Source organism: Notolepis coatsorum (genome assembly GCF_963971535.1).
Source record: "Notolepis coatsorum genome assembly, chromosome: 19".
In the NCBI taxonomy this organism is placed as follows: Eukaryota; Metazoa; Chordata; class Actinopteri; order Aulopiformes; family Paralepididae; genus Notolepis; species Notolepis coatsorum.
The window spans coordinates 82,640,667-82,664,183 of record NC_140183.1 but is presented as its reverse complement, the minus strand read 5'-3'; the positions used below and the strand labels follow the sequence as shown (position 1 = coordinate 82,664,183).

At 45.2% G+C, this 23,517-nt stretch overlaps 1 protein-coding gene and 1 long non-coding RNA gene across 2 annotated transcripts in view; one reads left to right on the top strand and one right to left on the bottom strand.

The window, feature by feature from the left end:
• LOC311245869 (cytidine monophosphate-N-acetylneuraminic acid hydroxylase-like) overlaps nucleotides 1-23,517 on the top strand; it is a gene marked incomplete at its 5' end in the record, with an annotated part of 85,825 nt that overhangs the window by 55,334 nt on the left and 6,974 nt on the right. Inside the window, 5 exons of the mRNA XM_084335893.1 lie at nucleotides 1,541-1,678; nucleotides 2,831-2,966; nucleotides 7,156-7,299; nucleotides 10,329-10,503; nucleotides 19,625-19,741. Coding sequence (XP_084192019.1) covers nucleotides 1,541-1,678; nucleotides 2,831-2,966; nucleotides 7,156-7,299; nucleotides 10,329-10,503; nucleotides 19,625-19,741 — 710 coding nt within the window. The remainder of the gene's footprint in view (nucleotides 1-1,540; nucleotides 1,679-2,830; nucleotides 2,967-7,155; nucleotides 7,300-10,328; nucleotides 10,504-19,624; nucleotides 19,742-23,517) is intronic.
• Nucleotides 1,412-23,517, bottom strand: part of LOC311245870 — a 24,067-nt gene continuing 1,961 nt past the window's right edge. Inside the window, exons 2-3 of the long non-coding RNA XR_014620765.1 lie at nucleotides 15,961-16,028; nucleotides 1,412-2,274 (exon numbers count right to left, since the gene is read on the bottom strand). This is a non-coding gene — a long non-coding RNA (uncharacterized lncRNA). The remainder of the gene's footprint in view (nucleotides 2,275-15,960; nucleotides 16,029-23,517) is intronic.

Genomic DNA, 23,517 nt, shown 5'->3' with positions numbered 1-23,517 from the left:
TTATGTAGGGGTGTGACATTCCTATTGTCTACCAGCGGTACAGTATGCTTCCGCGCTTATCAGCAAGGAGGGTAATGGAGGGTAATGGCAAGGAGGGTAATGATGTGACCAAGTTTTAACTCGAATTTTGTTTTATTTGTCCCATATAAGGTACATGTAGCCTACATTACAGTGAAATGCTTGGTTCTGTATGAGCCCCCTAAGATTGTGCTTCATACAGTAAAAGAATTTCACTTCTCACGTTGCATGCGTCAAACATTGGAGTAGTTACAATTTGGCCCTATTTCCATAATTTTTTTCCCGAACACTCCACCAACGCAATCTGAGCATGCAATATTACCCCCATCTCCTCTCTACATTCAGTAGCCTTGCTTATCACAGGGGAAATACTGATGAAACCCATCTAACATAAATCAGAGTGCCAGAGCGAAAGTCAATGCACATTACTATTCTAAAACTGAATCAAACCATAAACAAGGTGGCCTGTTGGGATGTTAGATCCTAATGTGAAAAACTGTGATTTGATATGTCTGCACTTTATGTGCTCATTTTATGCCTGTCTTGTTTCTGTTGTGAAGCACTTTGAGCTGCAGTTTCTGTATGAAAGGTGCTATACAAATAAACTTTAGTATTATTATTACTATACTCAATCTCATTCTCTTAGTCCAGTTGCCACACTTTGCTACACTGAATCTTCTACATTACTGCCACTTGGGTATCAGTAACCTCATTACAGCATAAATTGGAGCCTCTATGTGGCGCTATGCACATGAGAACAGTCGATTTCCCCTCTACACATTGTAGCAGAAGAGGATATGACTTAAATGGTGGTGAGCCATGATGAAGATCAAGGCTAATATATTGGAGGCTAAATCACCAGTAAGCCACCCAATAGGAGATGGGCGTTATGGCACATGCTCAGATTGGGCTGGTGGAGTGTTTGGGGACATGCGTGTGTGTTATACCCCAATCACTTGACGCAGTATGACGGAGAGAGTGACATATCCTGCATCTACCCTCCTCGATGAACATCAGATATTTGTCAGCCTATATAGGCTACCGTCTACTGCCATAGTCTGAACGCCGCATCATTGATTGATTGATTGAAAATTGTATTAACAGATTGCAGAATGGGTACAATACAGTACAGCTCAACACACACAATTGTTAAGGGGATGCAGAGAAAGACTTTCGTCTTGTTTACATCAAGGTCCCCCATTTTCAATTCATCATAACATATATGACATACATGACATACAGGTAGACAGTACTGTTGCATCTAGACATTTATGACATACCAGATCTACAAATATTCAGTACTGTTTATGTGTACAAAAGGAGTCTAAAAAGAGAGTATATACATTTGAGGGGGAAGAAACTGTACATTGGAGGAGGCTGGGTAGGTGGGGGGGGGGGGGGGTAGGTGGGGTGGGAAACTGTACATTGGAGGTGGTTGGGTGGGTCGAGTGCAGGCTAGTACTCGTTGAGCTACACAAGACCACGAGTCCCTTTACACTTCCTCTCTTACTACCGTCAACAGGTCACATGATTCTGAACACCGTGGACTGCACAAGGCCCAATGGGGGGAGGCTGCCCCACAACGTGGACCTGATGATGAGTGACTTTGCGGGGGGGGCTTCAGGGTTCCCCATGACTTTCCAAGGGGGGAAATACACAGGTGATAGTTTCGAGGTCAAATATCAATATTGTCCCACAGAGGGCAATAGACAAGGTTCCCTTTTTCCCGTGTCTATGACGAAAATGAAGCCGGTGGGGTATGTGTCCTGGTCGCGTCTATTCTTATCCTAACCCATGTTTGCTTCCACTTTCGCGTTTTGCGCTATGATTGGCCACTGACGTACGCTAGTTCAAAACGAGATTCGATTCAAATGTATTGTCAACCTCTATTAATCCCCATGGGGAAATTCAAGTGTCATAGCAGCATCGGGGGATAGATGGGATAGGTAGTAATAATAATAGAACATAGAACAAAGTGCGAGTAGTAATGATAATAGTGAAAACAGTAGTAGTAGTGAACAGTAGTAAGTAGTAGAACAGGAGTCTGTGCAGTGTTTATTATTAGGAGTCAGATAGTCAGTTCTCAAGTTCACCAGCCGTTAGCTCTCGAGGCGATTTGTGGTGTCGTGGGGGGATAAGTCTATAGTTGAATTTGCTCCACATCTTGGCTAGCTCCTCATGGAGGGGGTGGGAGGGGTTTTCCAATATAGCATCCAGCTTTTTCCTCGTCCTCCTCTTAGCCACCATCTGTGAATACTGGGGACAAACAGGGATGGGGGTGATGTCATTTCAGATTTAGATTCAGATTCAGATTATTTTATTGTCACAGCTTTTTAAAATGTACATACATTCAGAAAGGCATGAGATGCTTGTTTTTCCCAGCTCCTCAATCATAGTAGATTTATAGACAACAATATACAACGATCTATACAAACTATACGGTAAAGAAACAGTGGATAAATTAAAAAGATTCCACAGTGTAAATAACAGCAGTGTGTGTAATAAGTGCGCTTGTGTGGTGTGTAAGTCACTTAATTAACCCTTTCACTACCGCACTACCAAACAGTTAAGTCAAGTCAAGAGTCAAGAGATTTATTTGTCACGGCATACAAGTATACAATGAAATGCCGGTGGTCTTGCCCGCAACGATGTGCAATAACATATAATACTTTCACTGTGACAATACACAGAAGGTTAACCCTTTCACTGCCACACAACATCAGGTTAACCCTTTCATTCATTAAGGTGATTTTGTCATTTGCAATGTTTGCAAGATTGCTCTCAATAATTGGCACGTTTGACCCACTTTTAGAGGCCTGGAAAGCAGATTTCATCAAGAATGAAAGGAAGAAGCTGCTGAACTACAAGGCTCAGCTGGTGAAATCCTTGCAGCCCAGGATCTACTGCCCGTTCGCAGGATACTTTGTCGAGGCACATCCAGCAGACAGGTATATAAATAATAATAATACATTTTATTTATAAAGTGCTTTTCAAGAACCCAAAGACGCAAAACAAAGGAAACAGAAACAAAGAACCACAGGGAATAAGCAACAGTATGAATACACAGGGCATACAACCACGGGTAACAAGTAACAGATACAGAGTCCAGTGGGGTAACAGTCAGGGAAGTAAGGGGAACCGAGGGGAGGGTGGGGCAGGAGAGGGAGAGAAAGTAGGGAAGGGGAAGGGGAGGTGGTAGGTTGGAGGAGGGTGGTTATGGGTAGGGAAGGTTGTATGCTTGGGAGAACAGGTAGGTTTTGAGTCGGGATTTAAAGGTGGAGAGTGAGGGAGAGTTTCGGACAGTCTGAGGGACGGTGTTCCAAAGTCTGGGTGCAGCTCGTGAAAAAGCCTGGTCACCAAAACTTTAAAGTTTGGATGACGGGACAGTGAGGGAAGCAGTGGAAGAGGACCGATATGTCTCATATCGAGTGGCAGGGCCAAACCTGTATAATTCTTAAAAAGTAAAGTATAGGTAAAAATGATCATACTCAAAAGGAAATATTTTTTTATGTTATATGTCATGGTCAAATTCCAAGTTTCACACTTCTTCCCCCCCTTTTCAAACCATTAACACGTTGGGTGCCGTTAGCGTAGAACTAAGTTTCTGTCGCCCAACCGTTGAGTGCCAGCTACGTCACAGAAACGTAGATCTACGTTTTCTCACAGTATTTCTTTTAATCGCAATTGAAATTCATAATTCAGCGGGGCACCTTGTGCTATACTGTTCTGAGTGTGTCTGAGCTGGCAGACGGTCTTATACCACCCTATAACGCCTTCTGCCATTATTGCACCCCGTTAGAAACAGGTTTGTTTCTTTTCTCTACCGAGCTGCGGCGTGGGGGCGGGTCCTAAACACTCCGGCAAAACACACGCTTGTAGGGATGGTTTGGACTACTGACCGCGCCCGCCCGTTGAAGTGCAATGCCCAACAACGTCGGAGACAGGATCGCTGTGGATAACTGGAATGGCGATCATAAATTGGATTATTTTTTTTGCATTACATCAGAGACCAGGTACGGACACTATATGAAAGCTTGTATGAAATATTATATGAAATCTGATATTTATTTCTACCACGATTGAAGCTATCTGTGTTTTATGTGTGTGGCTGTTTTCCGTTGGGTGCAGGGGGGGCGGGGGGGGAGCGCCGCGCTCCAGGGCACATTTCATGTATTCACGAGGAAGGATAATAATGATAATCTAGCATTGATTTCAGGAAGATCCGATAATCAGGCGGAAAATGACAACGTGTTTATTGAATTACACAAAAACGCTGTTTTCGCGTCTTTTCCATGGAATTACTCAGAAAAGCAACCAAACTATATTCATATTCAAAACGGTATAAAATAGAAATGTACGGATGAAAAAATTATCTGTTTTTTGCACGTTGACTGGAAGCAACTCACTGAGACTCGACGGCGTTATTAGACCCATAAATAAATTAGATATACTATAAAATATAGGTTTAGCTCTACAAACTACATCTACATTTACATGGGGTTAATGGACGGCAAGGCCAGGTCACTTCCCGGAAGGGGCGTGGCACTCAATGTGTTAAGTGGTGTCTGTTGTTACTGTTGTCTATTGTATTGTTTTGTGGTGGTTATTGTACTGTTTTGTGGTTGTCTTGTATTGTATAGGTTGCATTGTTTGAAATATATATATTTTTTTAAATAAACATTAATTTCATCGACAGTGTGAGATGTTGCCACTCCTAGGGAAACAACGGGACCCTCCTTCTTATAGTAGTAGTGTGGCATAGCTCAACCTATCATACCAAATTGATAATGATAATGTGTTGATAGATATATTGGGAACAAACTGGATATTGGGGCGTTACTAGCACCCTGGTGGCCATGGCAGGCATTTTTCTAAATGGCCACCAGCGCTTGGTCAAACTTTCTTATCCAATTGGATTTGCATGCAATAACGGACATAATCCAGATCCCACTAACCCTGAAAAACTAATAAAATACTCGCTCACCATTCTAAGGACATTTACAAAATAAGTGGTAATTTCATTATATTAATATCAGTAGCAGGCAGTAGCGTTGCGCAATATGTCGGGGCCCCCCCGCAGAGCAGACCATGGGGCCCCGCCCACTCCCCTAAATCAATAATAAAGTGAGAAAATTTTGCGCGCTCCGTGCGAGGACCATCCCATGATAGCCTACCCTAATGTCCAGCTCACCCTCCGCCTATGCCTCTGACACTACTTGCCGTTTCAGTAAATCCTCGTAATTACAATGACCCATAATCTCGTGCCATGTCTGAATATCGTGACTGCCCGTCCCACTACACACATCATTATTATCATCACACTGGACATCGCGGCCACTTAAACCATGTACTAAAAAAATTACGGATTAGATTCCAGTTCCAATGTAACCTGTAGGCTACTCGTACTGGTTATGGCGAATAAAACGTTATATTCGTCTAACCTGTCTCGGCGGCTGTAGCGTGGCTGGGGGCCTGGCTGTGTCTGCCTGGACTCGACGCAGAGCTCAGCTGACCGGGGGGTTGATAGCGGTGGACGCGGCCGGCCTGGGTGGGGAGCTTACTGCAGAGTGCCGATGCATCTTCACTTCAGTAACGTTAGAGTCAGTCTACCTTTGCTGCCTGCTGGAACAATGATGTTCTTTTTCGTAGCTTTGCCGTCTCCTGTTCGGCTTTCGCTCTCATCTTGTTTTTCTGAGCACCGCTTCATTTTTACCGGCGCTTCCCGCTGTGTTTTGAACAATCAGAGAGCGTCAGTCAGTGCCAATCAGAGAGCGTCTCCGAGAAATGCGGCTTGGTTTGGTAATCACGCCCCTCGGGGCCCCGCCCTCTGCGTGAGATGCATCCAGCTGCAGCCCCGCAGAACCATACTGGGCTCGTCACACTGTCTGCGCCCTGTTCCCGCGCGTTACGAAATCTAAGAGGATAGTCTACAGTGGGGGCGGGGCCCCCTAAGCTCCGGGGCCCCCCCACAACGCGGGGGATGCGGGGGCCTCCGCTACGCCACTGGTAGCAGGTTGTTATTTGCTGCAACTGGTATGCTGTATGAGGTATAAGCTGGCCCCAAGCTTTAAATGCAAAAGTTAAAAAAAAAAAAAAAAAAAACGCTGGTGTTGTCACAGTGGCGCTTAGGGACACCCCTGCCTTGTTCATGTTGCTGCTATTTCCATCTGGACACACAAGTGCTATGTCGCCCACCTCTTTCCCAGTCTGTTTATAATAACCGTGACACAGATACAGAAGATGCGCCTTTAGGGTTTGACGAATGGTGGAGAGGAGAACTGCCCTCAATTCCAGTAAGCTACTGGGCAACAGTCATGGCATTGGAGCTGTGTGTATTGGTCTATGAGAGATCCCTGCGGCAGTCCTCCCATCAGCATGTACCTCGATTCTCTGACAGAACATTCCCCAGGTTCTTGGCTCTGGACCATACCAACTATGCCCGCTGGATCCCAGTTCGTCTTTGTGATGATATGACTGAACAAGCAACAAGACACCCAGATGTTGCCAGAGAATTTAATGTTGGCAATTTCACCATTCAGAAGACCAATCGGGTCTTCTCGGGCAATCCCCATTGATCAAGCACATAATGCTTGCATCAAGAGTGATTGAGGGGTGGTAGGTCTTACAGGCAACCCTAGTGCTCTCCGGCAGTGGATGGTAGCTGGCCCTGAGGTTGCAGCGCTGATTGAAGACTTTAAAGATGCTCACCAGCTCATGGGAAGACAAGATGGGGTGCTCCACCATGATCAGACAGCAAGTGTGCAGGAAGCATTTAGAAAAGATTGTTTTTTAAAAACAAACATGGATTATTGTAATGTGAGTCCAAGATGTGATACTGAGCTACTTTTTTGGCATATGCATAAAATATAGCCAACGCTATCCACAAACACACGTGAAGAAAACCCTAACCCTAACCCATTTGACCAGTTCTTTGACTAAGGTGCCTTGATGTTAAATATGAACCAAATTTGGTGCTTTTATCACAAATTGAAAAATAGGTTAGCTACGCCGCACCACTATAGTAACGTAGCGCAGATGTGGAATGGTTCTCAAAGGAACATTTAAAAGCATGTATATGTCTGTGTGTGTATATATGTGTGCGTGTCTGTGTTTATGTGCGTGTTTGTGCACCCACAGCTACATTAAGGACACAAACACAAAGAACAGTGCAGAGGCACTCAACGCTCTCATCAACAAGGTCGCACCTGGCATTAGAACATGGACACCCAGGCCAGGCGCCGTGCTGGACCTGGCCCTCGCCCTGAGACATCCACCCATCAGGTGACAGTGGCTTTTACAGTGTGTGTGTGCTTGCATGTGTGTATGCGTTTTGGAACACTTCAGATATGATGCACTTATACTGTAGTGTACACACAACTTGAGATGTGTTTTTCATGGTATGGAAACTTTAGATTGACATGAGTCACATAGTTAAATCGTTAAATAAGCTGAAAGAGTTGTTGTGAACCCAGACCCCTTCAGTAACAGTAGCAGCAGAAGCAAACCTAAAAGGTTATTACAAACATTATTACATACCATAGAAAACATTAGGGTAACATAGGCATTATCCACCCCCTTCTTATGACGTATATGTTGTAACCCTGCACAAGACATCAACTGTTGGTTGTGGTTTTACATTTGTATGAGGGGTGGAAGTAACCAAAATTGTAAAATGAATGTGTAACCGATTAAAATGCAATCAAATCAAATAGTCACTTGATGAATTAGCAAATAATTCAATTAATTCAGAACCAAACTGAATAAAACATCATCAATAAAATGAAATAACAATCAAACATCATTTAAATAAACTAGACTGGTTTTATCTAATCACCTTGAAATTCAATTCAGTGCACCGCAATTCCATTCGCCACTACTTTCATCAAATCGAGAACACTTTCATTGTTGAACGGTTCATTAACAGTTTGTGCTCCATGTGTCAATCAAATTACGCCGCCCACTATGACGGGTGGAACTTGGAAGTAACAAAGATATATGAAAGTGGTGGCGAATGGAATTGCGGTGTACTGAATTGAATTTCAAGGTGATTAGATAAAACCAGTCTAGTTTATTTAAAGGATGTGTTTGATTGTTGTTTCATTTTATTGATAATGTTTTATTCAGTTTGGTTCTGAATTAATTAAATTATTTGCTAATTCATCAAGTGACTATTTGATTTGATTGCATTTTAATCGGTTACACATTAATTTATTCGTTACACATTAATTTATACATTTTTGTTACTTCCACCCCTCATACATTTGGGCCTGATAAAAGACAGTCTGATACACGTTCCCACTTCTAAAGTCTAAACCTTTTGATGCAAATTATCTTTAGGTCCGTCCACCACATCTACCACTCAATAGCAAAAATAAATATTATGCTGGCACCTAACCAACTAATTAGGCTACAAACAAAAGGGTGAACCAACACACACACACACACACACACACACACACACACACACACACACACACACACACACACACACACACACACACACACACACACACACACAAATAATGGCGCTTTTCCACTGAATGGTACTGACTCGAGTCGACTCTACTCTACTCTGCCTTTTCGGTTTTCCATTGCTGAAATTTGTGGACGGTACCTGGTACCTTTTTTAGTACCTGCTTTGTCGAGGTTCCAAGCGGGTCAAACGGGTACCAAAAAGTTACTACCAAGAACAAAGAGTTTAGTCTCACAAAAAGATATCTAATTTTGTTAGCTTATGTGTTAATGTGACTGGGATTTCCCATTATAACCGTTAGCATTGCGGCTAGCATACATTAGCTAATAGACCACCGCTTGGGGTAGTCGGAAATCATGGGAGAGACAGCGGGGGAGAAAATTAATGAATGTGGATGAGAGCCTTGACATTAAGTGGTTGTAGCTACAGTATGGCTGTGGGGGTGCGGGAGACATAACCGAATATACTTTTATACGCCTGAGTCTCCTGAACACGGAGAGACCACGTCCATGCAAGTCGATCTGCACTTTCTTGGCTGAGCTATAGTAACTTTTTCACACCTACTCCCGAACTCCGCATGCGCAGATTGATAAACCTAGATCTCTGGACAATCCAGAGAGACTCCGTGGGCAATCTGCGCATGCAGAGTTCGGGAGTAGGTGCGAAAAAGTTACTATAGCTCGGCCAAGAAAGTGCCGATCGACTTGGTCATTGGTCTCTTCGTGTTCAGGAGACTCGGACGTATAAAAGTCTATTGGATCATGTCTCCAGCACCCCCACAGCTGTAGCTACAACCACTTAATGTCAAGGCTCTCATCCACATTCATTCATTTTCTCCCCCCACTCTCTCTCCCATGAGCTCAATGTAACGCGGAAGTGCAGTGGTCTATAAGGCACTGGTTTCATAGCTAGCTTCAATATGTGTGTGTTGTGTGTGTGTCGCGGTGCCCTATGATGACCAGCTACACTGGGGGGGGGGTACTACCTATAGTGGAAAACAAACGAAGTACCAGGTACCAATAGCGAGTCGAGTAGGTACCATGCGGCATAATAATGGCAAAAGGCCCTGAATGATTGTGGCACCTCAGGTTTTATCCACCCGCTCCTTGACGAGTAATGGACCTCAGCTTGCACTTTACTGTCTTATTGTTGTCTCACTGTTCTGTCCTGTTTTGCACTTATTTATTTATCATTATTATTATTTTGTTGTTCCTATTTGTGAATAATCATGCACTGAAATGTCAAATCACGTTCCATTTGTACCTGTACAATATGGTGAATAAAGTAATCTGAATCTGAATCTGAATCTGAATCTGAATCTGAATCTGAATCTGAATCAACCAGCAGTCAAACAGAAATTAAAATGACCATAGGTGAATATAGCACCATCAACTATAATATGAATAAAAATAACTTGCCTATTACTAACCTAATGTTTAACACGGTATAACTGTGAGTGCAAGAAACAGTAATAACAGTGACCAACTAATGAGGCGTTAACGATACAGCCCTTTTAAGAGCTGGATCTGTACCTATGTAACATGTTATCAATTATGTATCGCCGATCAGATCACGTTGGAACCCAAAGACCAGATAATTTTTTATAACACCTGATGAGATTAGAATATTTAACATACACATATTCGCAGATTAAGCTTCCAATATGCCACAGACAGATTCCAAAAGAGAAATATTCACTCTATTGTATACGTTAATAAAATACCTGTAAACCTCATCTGCTATATTCTATACACTTTACCTGCTTCATCCTAGACTTTGTTTTAGAAATGTGACATCAGTATTTCCTCTATATTTCCTGCTATAATACCAACCATAGTGAAGCCATCATCGACCCCCCTGCCAGTACAAAGGTCTACAAGGAGAGTTGGGATTTTGACTTGTACGTGGATGAACTGGACAGTGCCATCGGCTCAGAGATATTTAAGCACGACAGCTGGATCCAGTTTTATTACACCTGGGCAGGCTTTAACAACTACAACTTAGTTGTGCGGGTAAATATCTTGAAACGTAAACAGTAGAGGCCTTGGATGGAATGTTTGTGTCGTTCTCTTTCTTCCAACATGGCTGCCCATTGGTAGCCACTTTAAAAAAAAAAGAAAAAAAAAACTAATTTCTGTGCAGCAGTAGAGTAGGTAAAATATTGGGAAAACATTATATTACTGTCACTTGTTTATAAGATCCAGTAATAATCCTAGTAATCAGTTGACATATTTCTCACATATCAACACATTATCATCTTCCAACATAGAGGACGAATGAGAATTCTAAACATTCCATGCAAGGCCTCATTTTCTTTTCTTCAGGCATACTGTCCAAAATACCCCTTTGTCTTTCCCAATTCATGAAGAAAAATGATTGCTTTCGACTCTATTGTCTTTATTTGATGCCATCTTAAAAATAACTGGGCTTGGGCTTGGGAAAACCTAGAATAATAAGAAGAGGATCAGGAATCAGTGTCATCACAGAAACGTCGGAAAATGTACTCCCTCGTCACCACAGGGTCTCCTATTGCTGAATATCGCTGCTCTTCTTATCACTCTATGGGAAACCAATATTTCTTAACATTTCTTAACTACATTTTCACAACTAATACAGTCTTTTCTCCCACTATTGTTTTCTTACATCAGTATGAATGCATGTCAATAAGCAGATAACTAAAGTCTAAATCACTATGGTCAATCAATCAATCAATCAAATGTATTTATATAGCACGTTTAAACATGACGCTTGTCAACCAAAGTGCTTCACATAGCTAAGCTAAGTACAAAGAAAAGTATAAAATAAACTGAAAAATAAAATAAAATCAACGGATAGACAAAGGAAAAACAGAACAACACGTCAACAAGTACGGCAAGAGTCAAAGTGAGTCAGGGAAGGCCAGGCGATATAGGTGGGTTTTGAGTTTTGATTTAAAAGACTCGATGGAGGGGGCAAATTTAATGGACATGGGATGCTGTTCCAGAGGTCAGGGGCTGCGACTGCAAAAGCACGTCCCCCCCTAGACTTGAAGTTAGACCTACGGGTGGTTAGGAAACCCTTATCAGCCGATATGAGGGCCCTGGCGTTGGTATAGGGGTGAGGAGGTCTGCTAGGTAAGCAGGGGCCTTACCATTTAGGGCTTTATAAACCAATAAAAGGACCTTGAAGTCTATTCTAAAGCGCACCGGGAGCCAGTGGAGGGAGGCAAGTACAGGGGTGATGTGAGCTCTCTTCCGGGTACCTGTGAACAGTCTAGCGGCAGCGTTTTGGGGGAGTTGTAGACGGGCTATGGTGGATTTATTTATTTTATTTATTTATTTATTTATTTAGGGCTGTTCACCCTGTACATGCTCCCCCTCGGCCGCATTATCGGCCGGCACGGTGTGTCGTTCCACTGCTACGCTGACGACACCCAGCTATATATCCGGATCACACCATCATCACCTTCATCACCCCCCACACTGACCGCTTGCCTGGAGGAGACTAAGGCGTGGATGAACCACAGGTTTCTCCAGGTCAACAGTTCCAAAACACAAGCCATGCTGATCGGTACCCCACACCAGGTCCGGTCAACCACCATCACCACCATCTCCTTCTCCGGTCAGGACATTCCCCTCTCCACCCTTGTCACCAACTTCGGCGTGAAAATGGACCCCCACCTCACATATGAAACACACATCAAACACCTCTGCAAGACCTCTTTCTTTCACCTCCGAAACATCACTAAACTCCGCCCCTCACTCACCCTGGCAGATTCCGAGAAACTCGTCCACGCTTTTGTTTCCTCCAGGCTGGACTATTGCAATGCACTCCTCATCGGGATCCCTAGTAAAAGCATTAAAAAACTGCAAACCATCCAGAATGTCGCTGCTAGGATCCTGATGAGGGTGCGCAAATATGATCACATCACCCCCACCCTCAGATCCCTTCACTGGCTCCCCGTGGAACACAGGATTGAGTACAAGGTGTCCCTCCTCACTCACCAGTGCGTACACGGTGGTGCCCCTGCCTATCTCAAGGAACTCCTCACCCCCCAGTCCTCCTCACGTTCCCTCCGCTCTGGCACAGCCTACCTCCTCAAAGCCCCCAGGACTAAGCTGCACACCATGGGCGATCGCGCCTTCTGATCTGCCGCACCCAGACTTTGGAATGCTCTCCCCATCCACCTGAGAGCACCACAATCCGTCGAGGCTTTTAAAAGGGGCCTAAAAACATTTCTTTTTAACAAGGCTTTTGCCTGAATTTTATTTTACTTTTATTTTTACTTCTATTCATTTTATTATTATTTTTATTTTATTTTACTCTTTCACTGGTTGTCTTTTTAATAGTTTTTATTCATTTTAAATTGTTTTATTCATTTAACTTTTGTCTATATCTCCTGTAGCACTCTGAGATTCTCACGAATATAAAGTGCGGTACAAATTGAATCCATTATTATTATTATTTAGCCCCAGGTACAGGGAGTTACAGTAGTCTAAGCGTGAGGATATGAAGGCGTGAATTACTCTTTCCAGGTCTGAGGGGGAGAGAATGGCCTTGATCTTGGCTATGGACCGGAGCTGGAAAAAGCACCCCTTCACCACCGAGTTTACCTGCCTATTGAAGGAAAACTCGGGGTCAAAGAGCACGCCCAGGTTTTTTACAAAGGGCTTGACTAGGGGAGACAGGTTACCCAGGCTGCTGGCAATGACACTGGTTTGGTTCGGAGGGCCGAAAAGGAGGATTTCACACTTTGACTGATTGAGCTGTAGAAAATTGTGTGCCATCCAGCATTTGATGTCATCTAGGCAGGAACGAAGACTGTCAAGATTGTTTGTATTGTTGGGTTTCATGGGGAGATAGACCTGAGTGTCGTCAGCATAAAAATGGAAAGAGATGTTGTGTTTTTTAATGATCAGACCAAGGGGAAGCATGTATAGGGAGAATAGGATAGGGCCAAGGATGGAGCCTTGTGGAACCCCGCAGGAGAGAGAGGCAGAGGGGGAGGAGCAGTTTCCGATATTAACGGAGAAGCTTCTATCACTGAGGTAGGAGGTGAACCATGATAGGGCTGTGCCACTGACACCAACTGCCTGGTGGAGACGGTCGATGAGGATAACATGGTCTATTGTATCGAAAGCTGCACTGAGGTCTAAGAGCATAAGGACAGCACAGTCCCGGTTGTCGGTAGTGAGGAGCAGGTCATTGGTGACTTTAAGCAGGGCAGATTCTGTGCTGTGGTTGGCTCTGAAACCTGACTGAAATGTGTCCAGGATGTTATTCAAGTGCAGGTAGGGAGACAGCTGAGAGAGAATAGCCTTTTCAAGGACCTTTGATAGGAATGGGAGCTTGGCGATTGGCCTGTAGTTATTGAGCTGGGTGGAGTCTAGGTTGGGTTTTTTCAGAAGGGGCTGGACCACTGCATGTTTGAAGCAGGTTGGAACGGTACCAGTGGCTAGGGAGGTGTTTATGATAGAGAGGATGCTGGGGCCAGTTGTGGGAAATACTTCTTTGAGAAGAACAGAGGGAACTATGTCAAGGGGGGAGGTGGTTGGTTTCATGGCTGAGACTATATCTGTGAGAGTAGAGAGGGTGATGGATTGAAAACAGGCCAGGGTGGATGAACAGGGCGGCGAGACATCTAAACTACGTGTAGGTGGTGTGATGTTGTTTCTGATTAACTCAACTTTGTTTATGAAGAATTTTAAGAATTCCTCACATTTGGTTGGAGACACATCCAGGCTAGTTCTAGGGGGGGACTGATGAAAGAGTTAATGGTGGCAAAGAGGGTCCTGGGGTTTTGCGAGTTACGGATGAAGTCTGAGAAGTATGCGGCTCTTGCTGCTTTAACTGCTAACTGATATCTGATACGAGTGTCTCTAAGCATCTCGAGATTAAAAGCAATCAAAGTCATTGAATTAATCATGACTTATTACATGGCGTTTTCACATTCGCCGAAATGCTTGCTTGTGATTAGTCAATAGCGCTCGTCAGAGGTCCGATATTACTCGATAATGGACCTCTGTGGAACAATAATGACCGCTGTGCGCAGCTGTTCGCAATCAAGGCCACTGACACACTGCATCAGTGCAGCCAATCAGACACACCTGCTGGCTGCACTGACAGCGGAGTGTGTGTGACGATGACAGCAGAGCCAGAACAGAACTGCGTCTGCATTTGATCTCGTCTTGTCGATGTAAAATGAATTAGGTATATTGTTAGTAAGTTAGCCATGTAATAAGCGGGATAATGTATAGCTATACTCGATCATTGTCGCAAAATAATTTACCTTCACTGACGTTTAAAACACCTTGTGTCGGTCAATTATTTTGCGACAATGACCTCGTAGCTATACATTATCCCTTACTTATTCTGCTCTGCCAGTTGTGATTGTTATTTTGGTTCTCAAAGTGGTATTTCTGTTCAACCAATATGGCAGGGGATATAAGATAAGATAAGATAAGAATAAATGTTATTGTCCCAGAGGGGAAAATTTACTTGGAACATATACTGCATCATTCTGCGATAACAGTGAAAACAAAGAAGAAAAGAAATATATATACAATCATTCATGTTTTATTCATCATTTTACTAAGTTATTCATTCAGTTAGTAAAAAGGACTTTAGACTAAATAAAATACATAGAGACATGTAACCATAATACACAAGTAGGTAAACTCATTTCAAAAGCTTCAAAAAGCTTCACATTGCACCCTGCCCTAACAGATTAAGACTTGGACAAGAAAGAAAGAGGTGAGGAATCAACCTCTAGTGTTATTTAGGAGAGCGAGGGATGTAGGAAGGAAGGAGGGCTTGTAGCGGTTGCTCTTATATCTACTTGCTCTGAACTGTCTCCCTGAGGGAAGAACTTCATATTAGGGATAAAGAATATGAGAAGGGTCCTGTAAGATCTCTGTGTCTGGCTGACGACTACTTTCTCGAAGATAGATTGGAGTGACGGATACTTGGTGTTTCCGGTCACCTTCATCACTGCCTTTCAAGCTTTGACGTACACTGTACTGTGAGTTTACCAAATCACGCTGCCATCCCATATCTCATCAGGCTTTCTAGGACAGCTTTATAAAATGTGGTCATGATCGCTGTGGTCACACAAAACAGTCTGAGTCTATGGAGGAAGTGCAGTCGTTGGGCTAGTTTGGAACACAGAACATCAACATGTACATCCCATTTCAGTCGATTATCCATGTGGATTCCTAGGTATTTATATGATGCAACCTGCTCTATATCACAGTCGCCAATTACAACAGGGTCATGTACTCTCACTTCTCTGGGGTCTTTGGTTTTGGTGGTATTGAGAATGAGATGATGTCTCTCACACCAGACCTTAAAGTAAGTAGAGGGGCAGTCGTCAGCCTTCAATAGGCTTAGAATAAGTGTATCTTCTGAAAATGTCAGGACATGATTGTTAGGCTGACTGTTGCTACACTCGTTGGTGTACAGTGTAAATAGGAGAGGGGAGCTCACCGCACCTTGAGGCACCCCGGTGCTGCAGAATTTGACCTCAGAGAGTGTGTCATTCACCTTGACTTGTTGTTTCCTGTTGGTGAGAAGAGAATAGAACAATTTGATTATTGAGGGGTTTATCCCCATAAGCTTCTGGACAAGCAGGTGAGGGCGAACAGTATCAAACGCAGAGCAAAAATCTGCAAAGGGCACCTGAGTGTAAGCCTTGGGATCCTCGAGGTGCTTACTTATTAAGTGAGACACACTGATTACAGCGTCCTCTGTGCTGTGTCCCTTCCTGTACGCAAACTGGTTTGGGTCGAGATGAGGAGAGATTACAGGTTTGATCATATTTACAATAACCCTTTCGAAACACTTCATGACCACACTCGTCGTTAATGTGATAGGCCTTGTGATAATCCTTATTGTCAACTGGACATGTTACTTTAGGAATAGGAATGATGGTAGACTTTTTCCACAGCTCAGGGACCGTGTAACTCTCAATAGAACTTTGGAAGGTGGGGCACCAAGCCTCCGTTAGCTCGGCTGCACACTGCTTAAGCAGGAAGGAGGGCATGCCGTCTGGGCCCACTTCTTATTGTTAATACAGGCCTTGACCTCTTTGGTGATGTGCGGCTTATTGTTGGGAAAGTGAACAATCACCCTTTTTGGGACCACATTGTCAATACAGAATCTGATGTAGCCAGTTGTAGATTCTACATTTAGTTCCTGATTGTAGAAAATGCTCCGATCCGTGCAAGCAAAACAGTCTCTCAAAGTCTCTAAACTGTCCTTAGTCCACTGCAACTCAGTCTTCTCCTGGGGCTTACTGGATTTCAGTGCTGTTTTGTAAGTGGGCAAGACATTGACTGTAAGGTGATCAGAGTTGGATAGAGGAGGAAGGGCCTTGGCTTTAAAAGCACTCTTTATATTTCCAAAGCATTTGTCTAGGATCTTATTTTTGCGCGTGCCACATTTAACATACTGATCAAAACCGGGTAGTACAGGTTCTAGGCGACAATGGTTTAAGTCCCCAAGAACGAAAATAGGGGCACCCCGGCCTGGCCGTGAGTTGGTTGTGTACACATTCTGCTAAACGGTTTGCAGCCCTGGCTGCGTTACCACTGGGGGGGAACATAAGCTGCACAGATGGTTACACTTCCAAACTCTCTCGGTAAATAGAAATGTCGCATAGATAGACAAATGAATAAAGCAAATAGACACCATCAGTCAGAAACCTTTGTGATGCAGAACCATGAAGACCTACGTCAAGTATCTGATGCACAGTATACATAACATTACATGGTCTGACCAGTCATCCTAGAACAAAACCTTGATTATTTAGAACTTTATACATAATGGTCTGACCAGTTATCCTAGAACAAAACCTTGATTATTTAAAACATTATACATTATGGTCTGACCAGTTATCCCAGAACAAAACCTTGATTATTTCAAACTTTATACATATGGTCTGACCAGTCATCCTAGGACAAAACCTTGATTATTTAAAACATTATACATTATGGTCTGACCAGTTATCCTAGAACAAAACCTTGATTATTTAAAACATTATACATTATGGTCTGACCAGTTATCCTAGAACAAAACCTTGATTATTTAAAACGTTATATACATATGGGCCTCAGTACAGTATGTTGTTTGGGGAAAATCTTTTTAATTAATGCTATTGACTGATTGAACTAATAAAAAGAAAAGGCATTACTTTATTCACTACTAATTTGGACATAGTTATTATTTTGTTCCCTAAACATCATACCTCTGTGAATCCTTACTACTGAACTGACTTGCATGCATTTTCCTACTAGTAAACTAGTAAATTATTACCTTTGATTTCTGTTCTCTTGTTTGTTGCCCTCTTGTTTGTTGCCTTCCAAAATAGCTGTGTGATGAACTAATACTGTGCAACTATAAATTGATTGTATACACCAACTGAAGAATGTGCTTAGTAGAGTGCACACCTCTGCCAAGGACTAACAGTCTCCCCACCTTTCCATTACTAATTGCAAATAAGCTGCAACATATCCAGGCTATGAATCCATATTGTGGTGCAACCAGTTCCACTCTCTATGGGTCATGTTCACAACAGATTTTGTGACTGCACGACAAACGCGATGGGAGATGTGCTCATTTAGAAATTCTGGTCTGCTGGTGGCACTAGAGGAACGATTGTGAGGTCACCAAAATCAATAGGTTTCCTCATCTCGGTGTCATGTATGTGCACAGCCAATTGCATGGCAATCCGGCCATTACTTTTCGAGATATCTTGTTCAAGGGACAGGACTGATATACGTAACCTCCTTGGTAGAGGTAGATAGGCCTCATTGGTATAATGGAGTGCAAAATCACCAAACAAAGATTTGAGGCCTTCACCAGACCAAGTAGATGTAAGATCGTGGTGTCATCTTATGACATCATTACTAGGGATGTCTGATATTATCGGCCTACCGATATTATCGGCCGATATTGTCATTAATGTGATATCGGAAAATATCGGTATCGGTTTTCAAATTCAATTTTTTTTACATTTCTATAACCTTTATTTACCCAGGCAAGCAAGTAAGAACAAATTCTGATTTTATTTATTGTCAAAAGTATGCATAATGTTATGTTAATTCCACAACAAGACATATGTAATGTTAATTACCTGAAATGATTCCGTTTTTGGGGGGGGGGGGGGGGGGGCCCTGCATATATCGGTATCGGTTGATATCGGTTGATATCGGTATCGGAAATTAAGAGTTGGACAATATCGGTATATCGGTATCGGTAAAAAAGCCAATATCGAGCATCCCTAATCATTACCCATCTAGTGCAACGTTTCTTCACGTCTATCACCCCTTCCGAAATATATATATATATATATGGACTAAGTCATACAGTATACGTATATATATATATATATATATATATATATATATATATATATATATATATATATATATATATACTGTATGACTTAGTCCACATATATATATATATTTTCTTTTTTTCTTTTTGATCCACTTTTTCTCCCATTTTTCTATATTTTCTCCCATCCCAATTTCGTATCATCCAATTCAACCCTCCCCTGTCACGAACGCTGTTTCTTGCCTCCCACAAGCCGGCTACAATGTGGACTAAGTCATACATAGCACAAGTCCCCTCCGGTACTTGAGGTAACAGCAGTCGCATCTTTTCACCTGCGCAGCTCGATCTCTCAGTGGCGAGGAGTAACGCGTGGGAGGCTCACGCTGCCCCCGACACTTCCTGATTCTACTGCGCAGGCGCACCAACCGACCTGTAGGAGTCTCTGTCCACAACGCCCGATCCCCACCCATCAGTTTCCCACCCCCTAATACGGCCAATGTGTATTAGTATGAATGACCAGCTAAACTGAAAGCAATGTGGAGCGCTGGGCTCGAACAGGCAAGCCCAGCGTCTCCGTCATTCGTGGCGAGCGCCTTGCCCACTAAGCCACGTAGCCGCCATATATATTCTTTTTTAAAAGATTTATCCTATTCAGGTCTCTTCCAAAAGCCTTCAGTATGGGTGCTCGCTGGGTTATTGCTGCTGGTGTGGTCTGATTTTAGCCCTGGGTCTTCATTTCCTCATTTCCATTTCCTTCTTAGCTATCTTGTTACAAGTTATCAAGTTGATTGATGCAATTAAAACATCCCCAACATGTAGGTCATTGAGACAGATGAGGACTTCAAGCCCATCGTCGACGGTTACGACTACTTGGTGGACTTCCTGGATCTGTCGTTCCCTGCAATGAGGCCTGACCGAGAACACTCTTATGTGGAGGTGAGTGGCTTAACTCAGACCTACGATAGAGTCCAAGCAATAGTCGAGTACTTTAACACATCTCAAAAATGAGTACTCGAATACTACAAACAAAATGTAAGGTTATCCTATAACCCTAGTTATATGAATACTGGCTGAGCGTCTCGCTCTGCCTTCTGAGATATCATTACCTACAGCACCTATAGTGCCCATGGAAACCAAACACATGCACCCACCTGCACGTGACCACGCCCATCCCCTGCGTGCCTCTACAATAGGCAGGAAGTGGTCATGCTTACACCGTTCCAAGTTCGAATTCCATACGCGGAAAACATCCAAGGGACCTCAGGGCGCTGAAGAGCGAGACGCTCAGCCAGTATTCATATAACTAGGGTTATAGGATAACCTTACGTTATATCTCATTACTGGCAATTGCGTCTCGCTCTGCCTTCTGAGATAAAGGGCAGAGCGGACGTGTGGCCACGTCAAATGCACCCCCTGAGGGCCCGTAAGCCCCAGCCAGGGAGGAGGGGAGTCCCGTCCACCCGCCCGTCCTAACGAAGGGGGGGAGGCAGTCAACTACAACCAAAGTGTGAAAAACGGGGAACCAGGCACCCCCGAATGCACAGCGCAAGCGGGACCACGTGTGACACAGCACTCCGCGGTCCACACCCACACACTACTGCTAGCCCACCTGATGGCGGGATGCAGGAGAGGTCCCGGACCTCAGGACTGCCTGGGAGACAGAACCCCCAGTCATGTCCATGAGGTAAAACCTAACAAAAGGACTCGGGGAGGACCAGGAGGCCGCAGCACAGATGTCCTCCACCGAGGCCCCCCCCCAACAGGGCAGCAGAGGCCGCCACACCACGAGTGGAGTGCACCCTGATGCCCCCGGGGGGAACCTGTCCAGCCAACGTGTAGCAAAGGGCAATGCCCTCGCACAACCAATGTGACAGGCGCTGCTTGGACAGCGCCTTACCCGTGCGAGGGCCATCGTAACAAACAAACAGTTGATCGGAAGCCCTGAGATCCCACGTGCGACTAAGGTAAACCTTCAGTGCACGGACAGGACTCGATAGGTGAAGGCTCGCCTCCAACCCACTAGCGTGAGGAGGAGGGCGAAACGCCTAAAGCACAATATCCCTGGAGCGACAAGAGCTCCGAAAATTCTTTGGCACGAAGGCCGGATCAGGCCACAGAGTCGCCTGCTATCGGCCCGAATAGACAGGTACTCTGACCGCACCGAGAGAGCACACGGCTCACCCACGCATTTAGCGGAGGTGATGGCCCAAAAAAGGAACACGGTCGTAAGACAGACGATCCAATGGCGCCTGCTCAAGAGGCTCAAACAGGGCCCCCAACAGCCTTTCCAGAACAGTTGGAGGTCCCGACTCGGAGACAGAGAACGTTCCACAGGCTTGAGACGCTGTGCGCCAAGCAAGAAAAGTCCCACGAGAGGGTGGCTGAACAGTGTTCTGCCCTCAAAGCCCATATGACAAGAAGATATAGCTGCGGCATATACCTTCACTGTTGAGGCCGACCGCCCATCCAGGATAGACTGGAGAAAGGACAGAACCGAGTCCAGGGGGCATGACACCGGGTCCAAGCCCCTAACCTCACACCACTCTCGAACCATACGCCACTTCCCTGCGTAAGCCGCGGTAGTGGATGGAGCGCGCGTGTTCCGGATGGCGTTAACCACAGAAGAGTTAAGACTAGGGATGTCCGATATTATCGGCCTACCGATATTATCGGCCGATATCGGCATTCAAATGTGATATCGGAAAATATCTGTATCGGTTTTAATTTAAATTTTTTTTTACGTTTCTATAGAAATGATGTCCGATATTATCGGCCTACCGATATTATCGGCCGATATCGGCATTAAAATGTGATATCGGTTGATATCGGTATCGGAAATTAAGAGTTGGACAATATCGGTATATCGGTATCGGTAAAAAAGCCAATACCGAGCATCCCTAGTTAAGACGCATCCCCACCAGATTCACCCTTTCAGCAGCCAAGCCATCAGGGGCTGCCCCAGAACAGGAGGCAGAACAGAGTTCCGCGTGCCTGAGAGAGGGCCCGCGGTGACCACGGAACAGGCCACGGCGGGGCCACCAAGAGCTGAATCAGGGCCCGGAACCACACAGCCGTGCCCCGGCCCGGCGCGACCAGGATCAAAGTCCCGTGCTCCTGACGTACCCGCCCCAGCAGCTGAGCTATCAGGTGTATGGGGGGGAACGCGTACAGAATCCCGGGCGGCCACGGACCGAATCGGCCGCCGCCCGGTGGAGACGGGGGGAGCGTACTCCTCCCTGTCTGATGACATACGACGCCAACGTCGTGCTGTCCGTCCTGATCAGAACATGCTCGCCCATCACATGATGGCCGAGCTGTCCGAGGACTAGAAGCACTGCCTTCAATTCCAACACATTGATATGTAGTGCAAACCGGGCAGCATGGTCCTTGCCAGCTGCCCCCTACTGCGTCGGTCCGACACGTCCCCCCCCCATCCCGTGAGGGAGGCGTCGGTGAAGACCGTGATGTGTGACAGCCTGCTGCCCATGGGGACCCTGCTGGTGAAGGCCCCAGGCCCCCCAGTACTGACATGGGAACCTTCAGCAGCTTCCACTTGACTCTCACAGGGTCTATTTTCACACTGAAAAACCCACCTCTGTATCCTCCTCATGAAGAGGAGGCCAAGAGGGAACACAGCTTGAGCAGATGCCACAATACCGTGCAGGCGTATCACGGTCAGCGCCGTAACCGCCCTGCCAGGACAGAACCTCCCGAGCGCGCCGAGCCGCTCTGAGAGGGATGCCCCTATAGTCCTTGAGCTTAGAAATAAACCCAAGTACTCCACCCGTTGACTGGGAAGAGGAGCTCTCTTGTTCCAGTCTACACCAAAACCCAGGCTGGTGAGGAATTATGAGACCTGGCGATCTTCTCTTACCGGCCGAGGACCAGAACGTCGTCCAGGGTAGAATAAAATTCGTATTCCCTGACGACGCAGAGGCCCCAGCGCGGTCTCCCCGCACTTGGTGAAGATGCGAGGAGCCAGAGAGTAACCAAACGGCAGCCTCTGGTACTCGTACGCTAAGCCCTGAAAAAGGAACCATAGGTATGTCCTAGGAGGGAAGATCGGGATGCGAATATGCATCCTTCAGGTCTATGGAGGTGAACGTATAACCAGTCCCCCACCTGACAGCGCTTAACAGGTGGGTGACGGTCAACATTCTGTACCTTCCATGGGAGGTCTCGGGCACCAGAGAATATCGGGAGGAAACGCAGCTCATCGCATCCTCCCATGGGACCACGACGGCGGCCTGCTTCGCCGCCAGAGAACGAATCTCCTCGGCCAGGGCTGCCACTGCCGCGGACTCTGATAATAGGGTCTGTACCAAACCCAAAAACGGAGGGTGGGGGTGTGTAAACTGTAACACAAGCGCTGCCCTCAGCGTTCTCTCCATCCACATCGACATATGGCTACTACTGCAGCCATATGTGGTAAAAATTCCAAAGTGCCCCCCCCCCCCCCGCCAACTGCTGCTGGTCCGCTAGGAATTGTAGACAGGTGGCCCGGTCCCTCCCGCTGTGCGTTGTCAACCCTGGTCTCGCCAACCGCGCAAGCAGGGTGTCCCACGGAGCTGGGATATGGCACCCTGACCCTATCAACGAGGCAATCGCACCCAAGGGGGTCCCCGACAGAAGCGGCAGTCTGATACAGGGGGAGCAGCCATATCCCCTGGTGACATAGGCTCCCCCGCTGAGCATCTTCCCGGCTTAGCTTG